Source organism: Anarrhichthys ocellatus, unplaced genomic scaffold (genome assembly GCF_004355925.1).
Source record: "Anarrhichthys ocellatus isolate YVR2014 unplaced genomic scaffold, GSC_Weel_1.0 scaffold9, whole genome shotgun sequence".
Lineage (NCBI taxonomy): Eukaryota > Metazoa > Chordata > Actinopteri > Perciformes > Anarhichadidae > Anarrhichthys > Anarrhichthys ocellatus.
This window is the reverse complement of record NW_022280039.1, coordinates 2,839,977-2,854,686: the sequence shown is the minus strand read 5'-3', so window position 1 is coordinate 2,854,686 and position 14,710 is coordinate 2,839,977. Positions and strand designations below refer to the sequence as shown.

The following is a 14,710-nucleotide window of genomic DNA, read 5'->3' as shown; positions in this document are numbered from 1 at the left end:
ATATATATATATATTGATATAGTACGAAAATCTGAAGAATATAAAAGTTGCTCTATACTGACAACGGTGAAACTGGCAGGATTGCTCTCCTGGGCGCTCAACCAAGCAAAGTCCTGGAACATATGCACCCCGGGTCACAAACCCACACGCTCCATCCAACACACATTCTACTTTGTCTAGTCACTCAACATGGCTGGTGTAAAACGTGATGAGCTGTGAGCAAAGCCATGTCTGAAAGCCTGCTGTGTTACAGCTGGAGAAGAAAGGAAAGACACTGAAAGTGACAGCACTGCTGCAGCATCGCTGCTTATAATCCACTTAACACCTTGTGCATATTATATATTCAATACAATCATTTTCACTTTCTTTGTCACATTTATAAAAGTAGACGGTACATTAGAAACCTAGTATTCCACTTACTAACTCATCACATTCATTTTGAAATACGTGTTCAATCTCAGACTCATGAAAGTTCTCGATGTGCTTTTCCAGAGATACTACAGTGGAATAAAAATAATTCCCTGTGTATTCAATTTCTCCACCATGTTATTATCATTGTTGTGTAGTTATGAAATCATTCTGATACACAACTAAATGTGAAAATAAAGAGGATATTTTTTAAGGCAACAAATGTAAAAAAAAAAAAAAGCCCAAAACACCAAACAGCAGGTCAATGAGTCAAAAAAACACAGATGGAAAAAAGAGTCACTCTGTATACGCCTTAGTGTGATCTCCTGTATTCTCTCCTCTTTAACAGTCTACCCTTCACAGTGTAGTGCCTCGAGGATGCACACATGCCGTGCCACTGTGATTCACTTCATAACTACCTGTGGCGATGATTCTAATCACAAAACCTGACGTGCACCTGGCAAATAATCTGAAGAGGCCTGATAGCCAAAGAAGAGATCTTCGCAAAGTACAGCTGTGAGACGGCGAGCTCTGGGAAAGAAATGTCTGCTTGTGAGCGGTTGCCCCTTAGGACAGAGTATGCAAGAGTGAAAGCAAACAAAGATTACAGGAAACACACTGCAAATTAAAACAATACTCTCAATACCAGAACACAAATAAAGTACAATAAGAGGGAAAACACAAGTGAAGGAAGTTATTCTTATTATATTCTGGCCACACTGGCAGTCTCATCTAGTTCTACCAACAGAAACGTGATTTGAAAGGTTTATATAAAAAGTGTTGTAAGCTTTATAAATTCAAGCTGATAACAGTTGCTCTTCTCCATAAAGAAGGAAAAAAAACCTTTTTGCTGTAACCTTGCAAGTTATAGTATGTTGTATGGAAAGTGTTGAACTGAAGCCAAAGGTTTGTTTCAATAAGTAATACTTGTTCACAATGCACGCCATGCATAGAGGTACTCCTCTACTTCTATAGATTTTGTGGTAGGACATACAGTATTTTCCTGCCTTTCCATTGTACGAGTTATTTTAGACACCAGTGAGTCACAAGTGCATCAATCTTCACAGCTGATAACCAGTAGCTGGAGCTTATAGAGGATGATGCCACAGATGCTTTTCAAAAAACAGCAGAAGGAAAGGCATACGGATAGTTTTTAGTCCACAGGCTGCACAATATTGACAAATATGAAAACATGCATTTTCAACAAAAACCCCGTCTAGTTTCCTACTTTGTATGTCTGAGGAAAGACATTTCCCCCGATGCTATTTTAATGGTATCCGTGCCAATGGCAAGTGCCAAGGAAACAAAGCAGAGAAAGACAGAACAAAATAAAAAAGAGTGAGAAAACACAATAAAAATGAAAAGAGTGAGAGACGTGTGTGGGAACGGGTCTGACCTTCTCCTGGTTGAAGGAGTCCATCCTTCTCATGGCCGTATCTAAAGAGGTCATGGACTCCAGGAAGGCCTGGTCCTGCTCACACAGCGGGTTACTCAGCAGGTCTGAGGAGATCTTCACTGCTGCTTTGGACATGGCTGACACACACACACACACACACACCAATGGTTACTGAAGATGTCCTAATCTACACATTCTAATCCAATTCAACACCAGATCTTTTGCATTTTTCTTAAACATTTTTTGTGGATTACCCTGACTGTTTCATCCGTGTATGTGTTTGTTTGTGGCAGGGTCTTTAAAAGTGAGCTTATGGGAAGGAACTAAGCAGCAAAGTGGCACAGTGCTCTTTGCAATGTCTCTATACTGACAGCAGCGATTACTGTTAATCTACACACATGCCACGTTGTTTAGACACAGAACGCAGATCAGATTATGGCTTCACAGTCAGAATAAATGAGCTTCACTGAGGAGATGCAAGCTGACAGGGAAAAGGCTGTGGTGAAAATGGGCTTCGTGGAGATCTGGAACAGTCATTGGTCTCTTTTCTCACTCCCTCAGGATTCTCTCAAGACCAATTTACAACCAATCAATTATCGTTGTGTGCCGCATCCGCATCTTTCTACCATTTGACAGGTAACAAATTGCTTGATTTGGCCTCGTCTTATATGACAGGTGACCCGAGGGTAGTGATTTAATTATTTGTGTTAGTGAGGTGCAAATAAGTAAAGCTCAAGTCACCTGGGACTGAAACCTCATGAACACTTCCTCAGTATGCAGAGCACAGTCATCCCTGCCACTTTCTGTGCCTGCTGTTATTTAAGTCTAATTGTGAACCGGAGCAAGCCTTAAAAAAGATATTATTCTCCATCGCCGGCTAATTGGAAGCGAGTTCAATAGAGTTCTGCAAATCACCACCCTTGACTTGACGAATACCGGTTGATATAGAAAGCAGTGTATATTAAATGTAGCGCTGACATGCAGAGTAGGTCCAGCTCTTTGTTCGGTAGCAGTTGTTGAAGACGGGACCTGTGCAACAGATGGAATCCATTAACGGTAATGAGGGCCTGACAGCTACGACACTTTGATGATGCCGACATCCATATTCCAGAGCACAAAGGAGAGGAAATGAAGAAGTCTCTCACTCCTCCATCCGTCCCCGATCCTCCACCCCCACAACTGACTACTTACCACAGGCCATGTCTATTGCCGCTTCCGAAAGTACACAACTCCATAACCAACAAATAAGCAAATAAAAGAGTCGAGTAAACATGGTTTCTGTGGCCGACAATTGCTTGAATAAATGAGGGCAGAGATGGTAGACGAACCGAGCCCTACACTCATATAAATCCCAAACACACACTATGATCACCTAAAACCTATAAAAGATTAAGGCGCAGCCCCGCACCGTGTCGTCTCATTTGTCGAGTCCTTCAGAGAACTGCTGCACAACCAAAAACAAAAAAACCAAGACAACCAAAGAGTCTTTCTAGCCCTGAAAAACCTGCCAAGCAACATCAAGTGTGTTGGTGAACAAGTGGAGATCAATGGCACACCAGGCGGTAACACACACACACACACACACACGTTAGTAGTAGAACACACCTAAATCAGCCTCAGTGCTTTTCTTCATGTCCTTGTGAAGCTTTTTCGTCTGATCCTCCAGCCTGAGAGACAAGAAGGAGAACGATGATCAGCCAGCTTCTGGTCAGATAACACAGTAAAGCAACACTGACAACAATGGGAAATATGGACAAACAATAGCATTAGACAGAGAAGAGGAAACAATACCAAACATGACAAACATGGTACACTGTCTCCACATTTCATATCAGGAATCATAATCAAATCTATATGTTTTTCAACATAGATTCCATCCATTCAAGACGTGTTGACAAGAAAACATCCAAACCAAAATCCTAGAAAAGGAAATTATAAAGTATATTAAAAAATAAAACATGGTTCAAGAAGGAATTACACATTTCATTGATTCCACATAAAATGCTATTATAACATCCGTACGCTAATTAATAATTCAGGGAATCCTTCTTGTTACTGTCAACTACGTTTCCTCTGAAAAGCATTAATGTCTTCAATCATTCCACCGCTCATATTCCATTGATGGGTGTTAAAAATGGCAATTACCAGACTATGGAGGCTGAAAACACACGCCATTCATTACATCAATTAAGGCAAACGAGGGGTTTAGAATCTCCCCCGAGACCGCTGTCATATCACTTCTCCTGTTTGATGAAAAAGGGAATGTGTTGGTTTCATTTCCGTCTTTGCTTTGAGGTATTATACTAACAGGGAGGACAATAGCTGTGTAATCCCAAAGGATTTCTGGTGGGGGCACTATGGCCACTGGCCATAAGATTTAGGACACTGGTAACCCACAGCTGGCAGTCTGCTGTCTCCAAATACAGGGATTGGACTGGTTTTTTAAATTGTTCAACAGCTGGGAAATAAACAAATATTGGGTTATTGCAGTGTTAACACATGTGCATGAAGGTTCTCTGCTGCCTCAACACTGACTGTTAGGGCTTTAAAGGAATACTGCACCATAAAGTATTATTAATTTATCAATGAAGCTTTTAATATGTTCATAGAACACACAACGACACGGCTCCATTTCATAACAAGTGACAGGACAGGTAAGGAAACATTCAACTCCAAATAGAGCAACATACTGTGTTATTATCAAATTAAACCAAACAGCTTGTGCAACATGTTCCAAAGAGATTTGAAGCCATGTAACTTCTTAGTTAAATATATTTTAGTCACCAAATAGCATGCGGGGTTCTCGGCAACTGTCAACAACAGCAGTAGAAACATTTAATGGTATTAGCCGTGTCAGATTGCATTTGTAATAGCTTTGATTTTCAGACTCATCTGTAACTGCAATGTAATTTATTCATGTGTTTGTACTAACAAAGGGCCAGTAAACTGCGAGGGTGTCGGGTCTAAGGGTAACTAAGAATCAGTGATCGTTCCCCATCATGACTTGTCCTCTGCATGCTTTTGTCTGTCTTGACGCGTTTCAGGATTCTGCACTGAATCGCCACAGACCAGATGGAGGTTGTTCCAAAAACGTCATTTGCAGTAAATGATGTAACTCCATCGCTTATTGTTCACACAACATGGAGAAAAAAGCACTCTGTCAGAACAATCTCCACAGTAACTTCTTGTATTTCTCTCGCCAATTAGATGTAACTGGGTCTCATGAGCCATATCAGCCCTCCTCTGAAGCAATCACAATATATTAATACATTACAGATATTAAGAAATATACACTTTTAAATGCAGCAAATGCTCAAATACTCAAATGAGTCCACGTCGGCCTGGACAATGAATGTGCTGATCAGACAATCAAACATCTAAAGGGAATTTAAAATGTCACTTAAGAGGCAATATTTCAATGCAGCTATTATATTATGTGTTTACCTGTACATCCATGTTAAATAGGCTACTAGTAATCTGATTACTCATTTCTGCATGCTGTTTGCGCTAACTGATGCTGTGATGTTTACAAAAACAAACTGGCAACAAGAGAGCCAACAATGATCATTATTGTTACATTATTACACTCTTCATGTCCATGTAAATGCACCTTTAACATCTGGAAATGCTGACATACGGTCAGCGTTCAACAATTTCCGTCTTTGCGATGCCAGCAAGTAGAATTGTTTGAGAAATGTTGAATGCAACTATGAATGCCAGTGGAGTCAATTGAGGGCATCGTGCGAAACAAACTAAAACTAAAATAAATAGTCTTGTAAATTGGCTGACACAGTTAACACTTGAGAGTAATGAAAGGAGGAAAATATGGAAAGAGGAAAATAACAGTGTGACCCTGCCAATCACGGAGATGGGGTTGCAGGATGGTGGGTGAAAAGCATCTCGCTATGTAAACAAAACTAGCATGCACAGAGTCCAATGCCTGCACACTCACGTGTGTTCTTGTCGTGCTCGTTTGTGAAACTCTTGTTCCAGTTAGTACCTCCTACTTTAAAATGTCTCCCCTCCTCTGTCAGCGCTGACAGTAGGAGAGCCATCCTGGACGAGTGCCAGGTGAGCCCGGAGTCTCTTTCCAAAAAGGTGCTAATAGAGCGGCCGAGTGGAACAGCTGCTGCTCCTCGCTCCGGTACCCCACCGCTGGGCCCTGTGCGGCCACAATCATTTAGACACAACTAGACGGGAGAATGTGCGCACCTGTACGCAAATGTGCTCCGGTTGCAGACAGCGCTGATGAAATATTGAGAGGGATTTGATTTGAGTTTGTTGATATCTTTTACAAATGAAAGGTGCCGATGAGATAGTTACGTCTCTCTAGCAAAAAGCACAAATAACGTTGCTGGTTTGATTATTTATGATAAAGTGGATGTATAAGTAATGTTTGATATGAAGTGAAATTAAATGTCATATTTAATCTCTCTCTCTCTCTCTCACCACCACTAATTTCATAATGTGCGCATGCTTGCGTTTCCGTGCAGGTGCGTACATTCTCCCGTCTAGTTTGTTGTTATAGATCACAACTTTTAGGTGGGAAGTGGCGTACGCCTTTTACAGGCCCCCACGTTTGTGCATACGCAGCGGTATAAAGTGAGACCCCAGGTCAGGCGATGCAGTTGAGCCAATTCAATATCCGATAGATCAGAGGATATTCGCTAATTGCAGATATATTATATCAGTGTATGTGTCTGGCTCACTTAACATTGGGTTCAAATTATTTATAAGAAATTGAAGGGTTTTCCCATCAAATGTGTTTATGTATAATGTACCTTTGAGTAAAAAAACTAAAAATACCTAACATATTGTTATCAGACTTCTATAACTCTCAGATATTAATATCAGAATTGGCCTCAGAAACCCTGTAGCGGTGAGGCTAAAGTCAAGCTTAGAGAAGCACGCTGCTGTGCACAAGTAGACTTATTTTAGATTCAATATCATTAATCCAACAAGATCCAAAGTCAAATTACACCAAAATCTTTTGTCAGCCAGAAGGAATTCAAAAGCAGGAACCGTGGTTTAGTCTACCAAGTATATTTAGGCCACAGATGCACCGCAGTGTGTTGATATGGATCTCTAGGGTGGAGAACCATAAAGTCTGTACAGGCCTGCTGCTCTGACTCATCTATAAGGTCTATTGGCACCACACCTTCCTGATAATGGGCCCTCCTACTCGACAAAACCTGAGAGGTGCTCCCACTCATTCTGCAGGGCCCTCGGGGAGTTTCTATGTAAGAGAAGGCCCCGATGTGCTGAGCTCTCAGGTCTTGGGTGCTTAAGTTCTCAGAACCCCTCTCTCCAGTATTTCATAGAAACACTGACATCACTTCACTCAATTCAAATTAGGCTGATCGAGTAATATATTTAGAGGTTACACTTTTAGTTTAGGCTTTTTAGTCACTTGTCAAATGTCTTTAGAACATCTACATCAATAAATGAATCAAACACTTGGCTATTTCTGAACACTAATGGTGCATTTACAGGTAATTTCATGAGATTATAACCTTAACTCTAGCTTTAATCTAAATGCATCAGTGGTTGAGGGAAACATCGAATCTTTCAGACACCATTGTAGCTCAAATGTGGGTCCCTTCACAGTTCAATGTTGAGAAAAAAAAAAAGAAGTGCCCAAACGCAGCAGGGATTGGCAAACTGTGTGACAAAGAAACTGTGTGTACCATGAGGAGCATGTTAAGTGTGAGTTTCTCATAGTGCTTTGTAAACATGTAAAGCCAAAATACTTACATGTCAAATTATAAAAATAATTGTATAATAAGCAAAAACTATCTAATTCTGGATACAGCGTGCAAGCCTTTCTGAAAAGATTTGTTTTACAGTGTGTCTGGTACATATTTCTTACTTCATATTTCTCTGACTAGGGAATGAACGATAATGAACACATACTTTATGATGAATAATAACACATTTTCACATGTTAAGTTATTACTTTTTTTTTACAGAAAAACTAAACGTGTTCACAGATATAGTGCAGGAGAAACGACCTTTCAGCAAACTGAAAGCACTAAAAGATGATGATTTTACCCACGGGCACGCACTGGACCTCTAGCACACAACACACAAAGTAGGGTTTGAGTTCATTATAATCCTATAATCACACATCTTTGAATCATCTACCTTAATATAGACTTCAGTTCAAAATGCAAACTTACTTTTGGAGCTTGTCATATTCTCGCTCGAAGTCTCTTTCAACCTAAAGAAGAACACAATTCAAGTAAAGAGTCAATGATTTAAAATGTGTGTCAATCGGATTATCCCATGGCATGAGCACACGGTACTTGTATATGTACATCATACAAGAATAAAGAAGTTTAGGTAAATTAGACTGATAACCAATTAAGAAGTGACAACACGGTTTGAGATGTAACACATACTTGCAGTAACCAGTGCTTGTTCTTAGTCTAGATAATGTACATGAGTTGTTGGAGTCTCAAGGCTTGCGTTAGCACTCAACCATGGCTCAATAGTTCCTAGGCCATGTACAAGAAGGGGGTTCCAGGGGGTTGAAGTGGAGGAAACATACTGAGTGCAGTTCCCAGGGTTAAGGGCCGAGACAGTTTGTCCAACCATGTCTCTAAAACATGCCGAGCAGGTTACAGAGGCAGCTTCCTGTCTGGTGGTTCTGTGGGCTCATGGATGTAAACACAGTGGCTCAAACAACGAGGAGGGCAGCTGTCACTTTGTCACCAGCGGGTCGTCTGACTGGGCCGCCTCTAACCAACTCCCTGGGTGTTTGCCTGGGATGGAACAGGAAGCTGGAAACCCAGTCCGACAGGGACTGCCGGGCCACAGGCCCATTACAGTGGAAGTGGTTATGTCCAGAGATCACCCACTGACTGTCACTTCAAGGTAACCACCTCTGCCCCCTTTGCATGGGTCAGTAATCACTGTTTCGGGTGCGGCGCTCTGATGACATTCTATAAACTACTATTCATGTTGTATACACCATTTGTGAAACAACTACAGCCAAACCGTCACAAAAACATGGCTTGTTTGTTGTTGTTTTTTTAGAAATATTGCCTGAAAAGGAAGTTTATATTTATTAATCTAAATAGACTTGGTTGAATTGCATGCACTAAACATTTTTGATTGAGTGAATTGAGTCAACTTTTGTTCTGACTTACGGTTTTAGAGACAATCTGCTTCTTTGGTTGCCCAATCTTGAAGGGAATCCTGAAATAACACAAAAGCAAATGACAGGTGACAGACATAAGCAACTGGAAAACAACTCTCTAAAAAAGGTGGAATTACTGAATGCTTAAGATTGTCATCCATTGCATGACGGCTGACAGGAGGCTGGCACGGGTCAGAAGGTGAACGGGTGCATCCATCAGATCCCCGACACCACCAATCTAAAGCTGTTAACTCCTGCTTCTCAAAAGCCATGTATATTACCCACATGTCATCACTGAACACATCTGGCTCCCATTGCAGGCGGATATCAGTAAACAGAAGTGGTTTGTCCCTCTTTACTGCATGACCCCGGCTGGCAATCAAACCCAGATGCACACGCCGAGGAAGCCCGATGTATTGGGACTCACAGAGTACAGCCAGGACAGTGGCTTTTGAGACCATCGCTAAAAATGAATCCATGTCTCGGGGGTTTGGTGTAACTGCAGCAGTTGCACCTGATTTTGAGAGTGAAACACAAACTTTTCTTCACTTTTGAAAGACAAAACACACCGACATCCTGACAATAGTTTTGGTAACAGACAAAGAAACCTGTTCCTCCTTAGTTAAAACACAATCTTTTATCCACATTTCAAACCCTTGCCGTTGCCATAATAAGTTTTTGCCGAGCATCAGACTGCTGAAAAAAGTGCCTTGCCAATGTGCTGGGCTGTAGGTTGTCCTTGATGTGGCACTAATAGCCTGAAATCTAAGCTATATGATGGACAGTTGCCGCTGACAGGCAGGGTGAGGCAGCAGCTGCGTCAAAAGAAAGGTGTGTAGACTAATGAGATGGAAAAGAGAGGGTGTGATGTCGGGCCTCGTTGTGCAACCAGGGAATGCTACTGATGTGTGGGGAAGATCCCTTTGATGACAGCTCAATCACAAAACTCAACATGGTCAAATAACACAAGGATTAATCGAGTAAAGAAGAACAGGTTTCACGAGTGGCAGAGGTATCAAGATGTCTTTTGATTAACTAGCTCCGTGCTGCTGCTGTGGTTCAGTTTGTAACTGTCCTGACCTTATCGGGGTTTCAACAAATCCTGCATCTATTCCAATCTTTACCGATTACTAATGCCTGAAAACATTTTGTTGCTTTTGGCTCGGGAGAGAAGTTTCACCCACTGTGTCATCATTCGGGTGAGCCGACACGGAAAATAACCACATCAATTACTCACCACCATCTTTAGGTGACTCACCTTTCGATTACCTGATCACTACACTATTAACGTCACATTAAGAACATACGCAAGTAAGCGTCTTTGAAACTGTTTGATTTTCCAAAATACTAACAGCAGCATAATGAATTTAACTAACTACATGTAATGTGGAGATCAGTGCTCTGTCACAACTACAGTGAGGAGAACCAGCCTCACACAGACTACTGCTCTCTTGCGAGATCCATTTTTAAATTGACTCTGAAAAAACAAACAGCACTTTAGAATAAATTCAGCCTGGTCAGACACGTACCAAACACTAGTTTATTGTGATATGTACATATTCCATGAACCTTATATCCAGTGTTGTAAGCACCTACTTTTGGTCACAACTGTTGCTAAAGCAGCATGCCTTTGTTGGTCCCTCATGGTGTGTGATACCACAAACTACAACTGCACACAGTTACACAAGTGACTCACATATAAGTCAATAGGTTTTATACTAATCGGTACTGTATGCATCTCGCTACTGTAACAAACTGCCAAACACGTATTCCTCTGAGGGAAATGAAAGGCATCTTACTAATAATATTTGTGATTGTATTAATTAGTGCATCTGTGTGTGATGATTGCTTTGTGTGACTGAATTGTCTTATTATGACATTGTATGTATAATTTGTCTCAGGTCTATTTTGTAAAAGAGAAGTTGACCTCAATGACACTTCCTGAATAAATAAGAGCTTAATTAACCAATACGTGCACTGGCAGTGCGTGTCCGTTTTGAAAACAAACTATTTATAACTGAAACTTCAGGGAACATCACACGACTCATACGTAAGAAGAGGACACAGCCAATGTGCTTGTATTCAAAGAGATTTCGCAATTTTGCATTCGTTTATTTTTTTTTAGGTTGCACAGTCGGTTTTCTACAGACGTTGCACAACGTTTGGCAACAGCTTCCGATGTTTGCTTGCATTTGGTGGGTGTGTCTGGGACAAAATCATGACATCAACAGCAACAAAAAAAAAAAATCCCAATGGAAGAGTTAACTATAAACATTACAGTGTTTAAAACAGCCATCAATGCTCAATGAAACAAATTTAAATGTTAGCTTTCAATGTTCTCTTTTGCCATGTTTTGGCAGCACGGACCATGACGGGATTAATTTCTCGATGACATCAAGAGTCCAAGTGTAACTGTATGAGGATGGATTTTCCCTTTAACGTACCAAAAAGGATAGATTAGCTATATTTGGGGTGAAAGAAAAACTGGAGAGTCCTTAATGTTACAGATTCAGAGTGTATCCACTTCTACAAAGAGCCAAAGGAAAGTGGTCACTCTCTTCAACTGCTCATGAGAACTGGCAAACACACAGAGTGAAGTGTGCTTCGGGAGGGAGAGGGAACATGTAGCGGGCGACCAGAGGGAGAAAATGAGGGAGGATGGCAGTCACTGTGAGAATAATTTCTAATGTTTCTTCACACAGCAATCGTTCTGTAGGGCCTGTCACATCTAGAAACGCTGGTAAGTTCGGTCCTGTGAACCCAGAACTTTAGCGTCTGACATGGCAGAGGCCTGACCGCAAGACAGCTGAAGACAGAAAACGTATGTGTTACACCAGCTGAAGTCCAAACTATTCTGAAAGAAAGCTAAGCCTAGTGACGGCAGGCGCTGAATATTGCTTTGATATTTAGTGTTAAATACTTACAATTTCATTTAAAAAAATATAAAAAAAATTCTAAAGTATTAATTAGTATTTCTACATATACAGTACATAATCGATAAAACTCATAATAACTTAACTTAAGGGACACATAAATGGGATAGTTTTAGGAACTAGGATTGTGGAGCATTGGTCATATTTGGTCATTGTCCATTTTCAGGCCAAGACGCAGTAAAAAAAAAAAAGTGCTCTGTTACACACTTGCCGTCATCATCAGTGAGATGGTCAACTTGCATTGATGGAGCCATCTGATCTTTGCTGTAATAGGCTACACATCACTGCCATCAAGCAAGCACGTAGGCAAGAACAAAGACGCGACAGTCTTCTCTATCCGGGACGCATTATGCATCGACTGGAAGAACCAATGGCTTTTCACTAGAACTGCAAGTGTGTACGCCATTAGAGGGGCAATGCATCATTCAAGCTTGGGTATTCCACGGAGCACAGAGGGCTAGTTGAAGATGTTGGGAAGTGGAATTGTTCCGACGATGACCCCAAAGTCAAACCTCTCACGTCATAGTGGCAAGTTTGCAGGCCCTACTGGAATGCCTCAGTCAGCAGAGCCCATAAAGGAATCTTTTCACTGGTCCAACACCCCGCTCTTGACCTTGTGTTTGGCGGTGCGTGCTGGTGGAAGCGTCGCTCGCCAGCGATTAACTGTCCGACTGAAATGTGTGACGACATTCTGCTTCCTTGATTACCGTCTTCCCTAAAAATGGCACTAAGAATATGTAACATATTATGAAGGGAGTTAGTGTACATACACATAACAGTACTGAAAGATTACGTTGGTGGCCTAATACGTGTTCGGTTCTCCGCATTTCATCTTGAACTGCACGTCATGAATAGTGAGGAACAAGCTCTGTAACTATTCAGACCTCTTTTTAAACTCGTAAACGGCAACACACAACCGAGGACTTGTACGACAAAGCTTCCCATACTTATATTCCCATAAAAATCAATTATAGATTTAGCTGAATAGTGAGCAATGCAATGAAATTCAAAACATGTTTTCAAAAGAACAAGACAGAATTCAACCATTATGGATGTTATTGGGTTGCAAACTTCCTAGAAACTGTAGAAGAGAAACAGTCCAGCTTCATTGCTTTCATAGTCTAAAAGCCTAAAATGTAAAGACGATGGTCAAATGTGTTATCTTTGTTTTTGTCTCAGGTTTTTGTCAAACAACCAAAACGGTCAGACTTATAAAAACTGACCAAATGTTTGTCAATGTTGAGAAACACATCTGATCAATTTAAACAAAATAAAATAAATATATACTGTTATACAATTTATACTGTATATGGTTGACCCTCCTATACTTTCTGGTGAACAAAACGTGAACAGAGTAACCCTACAGATTCAGACTATAGCTATTTCTACAAAGAACATGGAGCATGTGATAAATAAACTCTAAGACACCCTGGAGTGAACTTGTACTCGTTTGGGGAGATTTTATCCTCGTCTCCGGAGAGAACTTGGGTTGGGTCAGGAACTAGTGCTGATGAGGGCCTGTAAGGCCAATTAAAAATGGTGTATCATATAGAGATATTATTGAAAAAGATTATCTCATACTTAAACGTATTTGAGTCAAGAATCAGAAATGCACATAACATATGATGAAAGCACAGCCTTGTTTGCTGTTGTTTACTTTCTGGTGGACGTCACCAGCTGGACGGAAGAGCTCTGATGACAAGACTTTCAGATTCAGCTATTATCTGTGCAGAAGATCCATTCAGACTACGTCATAAACCCAACTGTTCACACCACCTCCCTTCATGTATTGAACGTTGTCCCACAGTCATCTGTGGCTCCATAGAAAACTACAAAGCACTACAAGGACTAAAAACATCCACATTTTCAAAAAGGGACGCAATTCTGTCTAAAAGTATACATTTGTTTATATAATACTATAAAAAATGAAATTGTAATCACTTTCTACTTCATTATTGATGAATCTGCCATTTTTCTCAAAATTGATTACTTTGGCACACACAGTCCCAAAACCAAAATATATTAATCTCACAATCACATAAGACAATAAACTGCTTCCAGTAGATAACTTCAGACTTGTAGATTAGTAGCCGAAACTTAAGACTGTATTCGGTCTACACAAGAGTACAAAAACAAACAACAAAACTCTGTTGACTGTTTGTCATCAGGTCACACATGCTAACGTTAGCTTGTAGCAGACTGTCAACACTGACCAGATCCCTTTAAATGGCTTCAGTGTTGACCCTGTTGACCTAACAATCGATGCTAGCTAGCTACATTTAGTTTACAAGTAATGCTAAATAAACAAGCAGCTAACTAAACCTCTAGATAGGAGTGTTAGTCTACTCTACTTGTGTAAGTTAACTTAACTAATGTTTCAGCAAACAAACGAGCCTTAACGTACTCTACAAGTTAGCTAAACAACGTTACGTTAACTCTTTGCAACAACTTACGTTCCCACTTTGCTAGCAACTGTTTAACAAGACACTGATATCTGTCCATGACCCGTCTCACTGTCTCTCGGTGAGGTTATATTTAGTGAGTTTAACAAGCTAACTCCTGTTCAACTGTAACGATAATGATGTATAACGTTAGCGCTACCAGGAAATAGCCGGAGCCCGTTGACAAACCAACTGTCCTTGTTCATTAATAGACTATATCCTCTTAGGTTATACTTTCAATACAACACGCCAAATTAATTATGTAGGTAATACGTACCAGCTCATTGTGACTGAACTTCTATTCCGGTTTCATTGGGTAGTTTTATTATCTTCCAAGGACCTCATCCCCTTCTACCAGTCAACAGTCTTTCAACAGGAAGTCCGGAGATTA

The 14,710-nt window shown here is 40.6% G+C and overlaps 1 protein-coding gene across 1 annotated transcript in view; it reads right to left on the bottom strand.

Annotated features, from left to right (window-relative positions):
• Positions 1-14,701, bottom strand: part of bin3 (bridging integrator 3) — a 26,881-nt gene extending 12,180 nt beyond the window's left edge. Inside the window, exons 1-5 of the mRNA XM_031849142.1 lie at positions 14,597-14,701; positions 8,956-9,004; positions 7,984-8,024; positions 3,410-3,471; positions 1,805-1,941 (exon numbers count right to left, since the gene is read on the bottom strand). Of these exons, the coding sequence (XP_031705002.1) occupies positions 1,805-1,941; positions 3,410-3,471; positions 7,984-8,024; positions 8,956-9,004; positions 14,597-14,604 (297 nt within the window). The 5' untranslated portion in view covers positions 14,605-14,701. The remainder of the gene's footprint in view (positions 1-1,804; positions 1,942-3,409; positions 3,472-7,983; positions 8,025-8,955; positions 9,005-14,596) is intronic.
• Between the last annotated feature and the right edge of the window lie 9 nt (positions 14,702-14,710).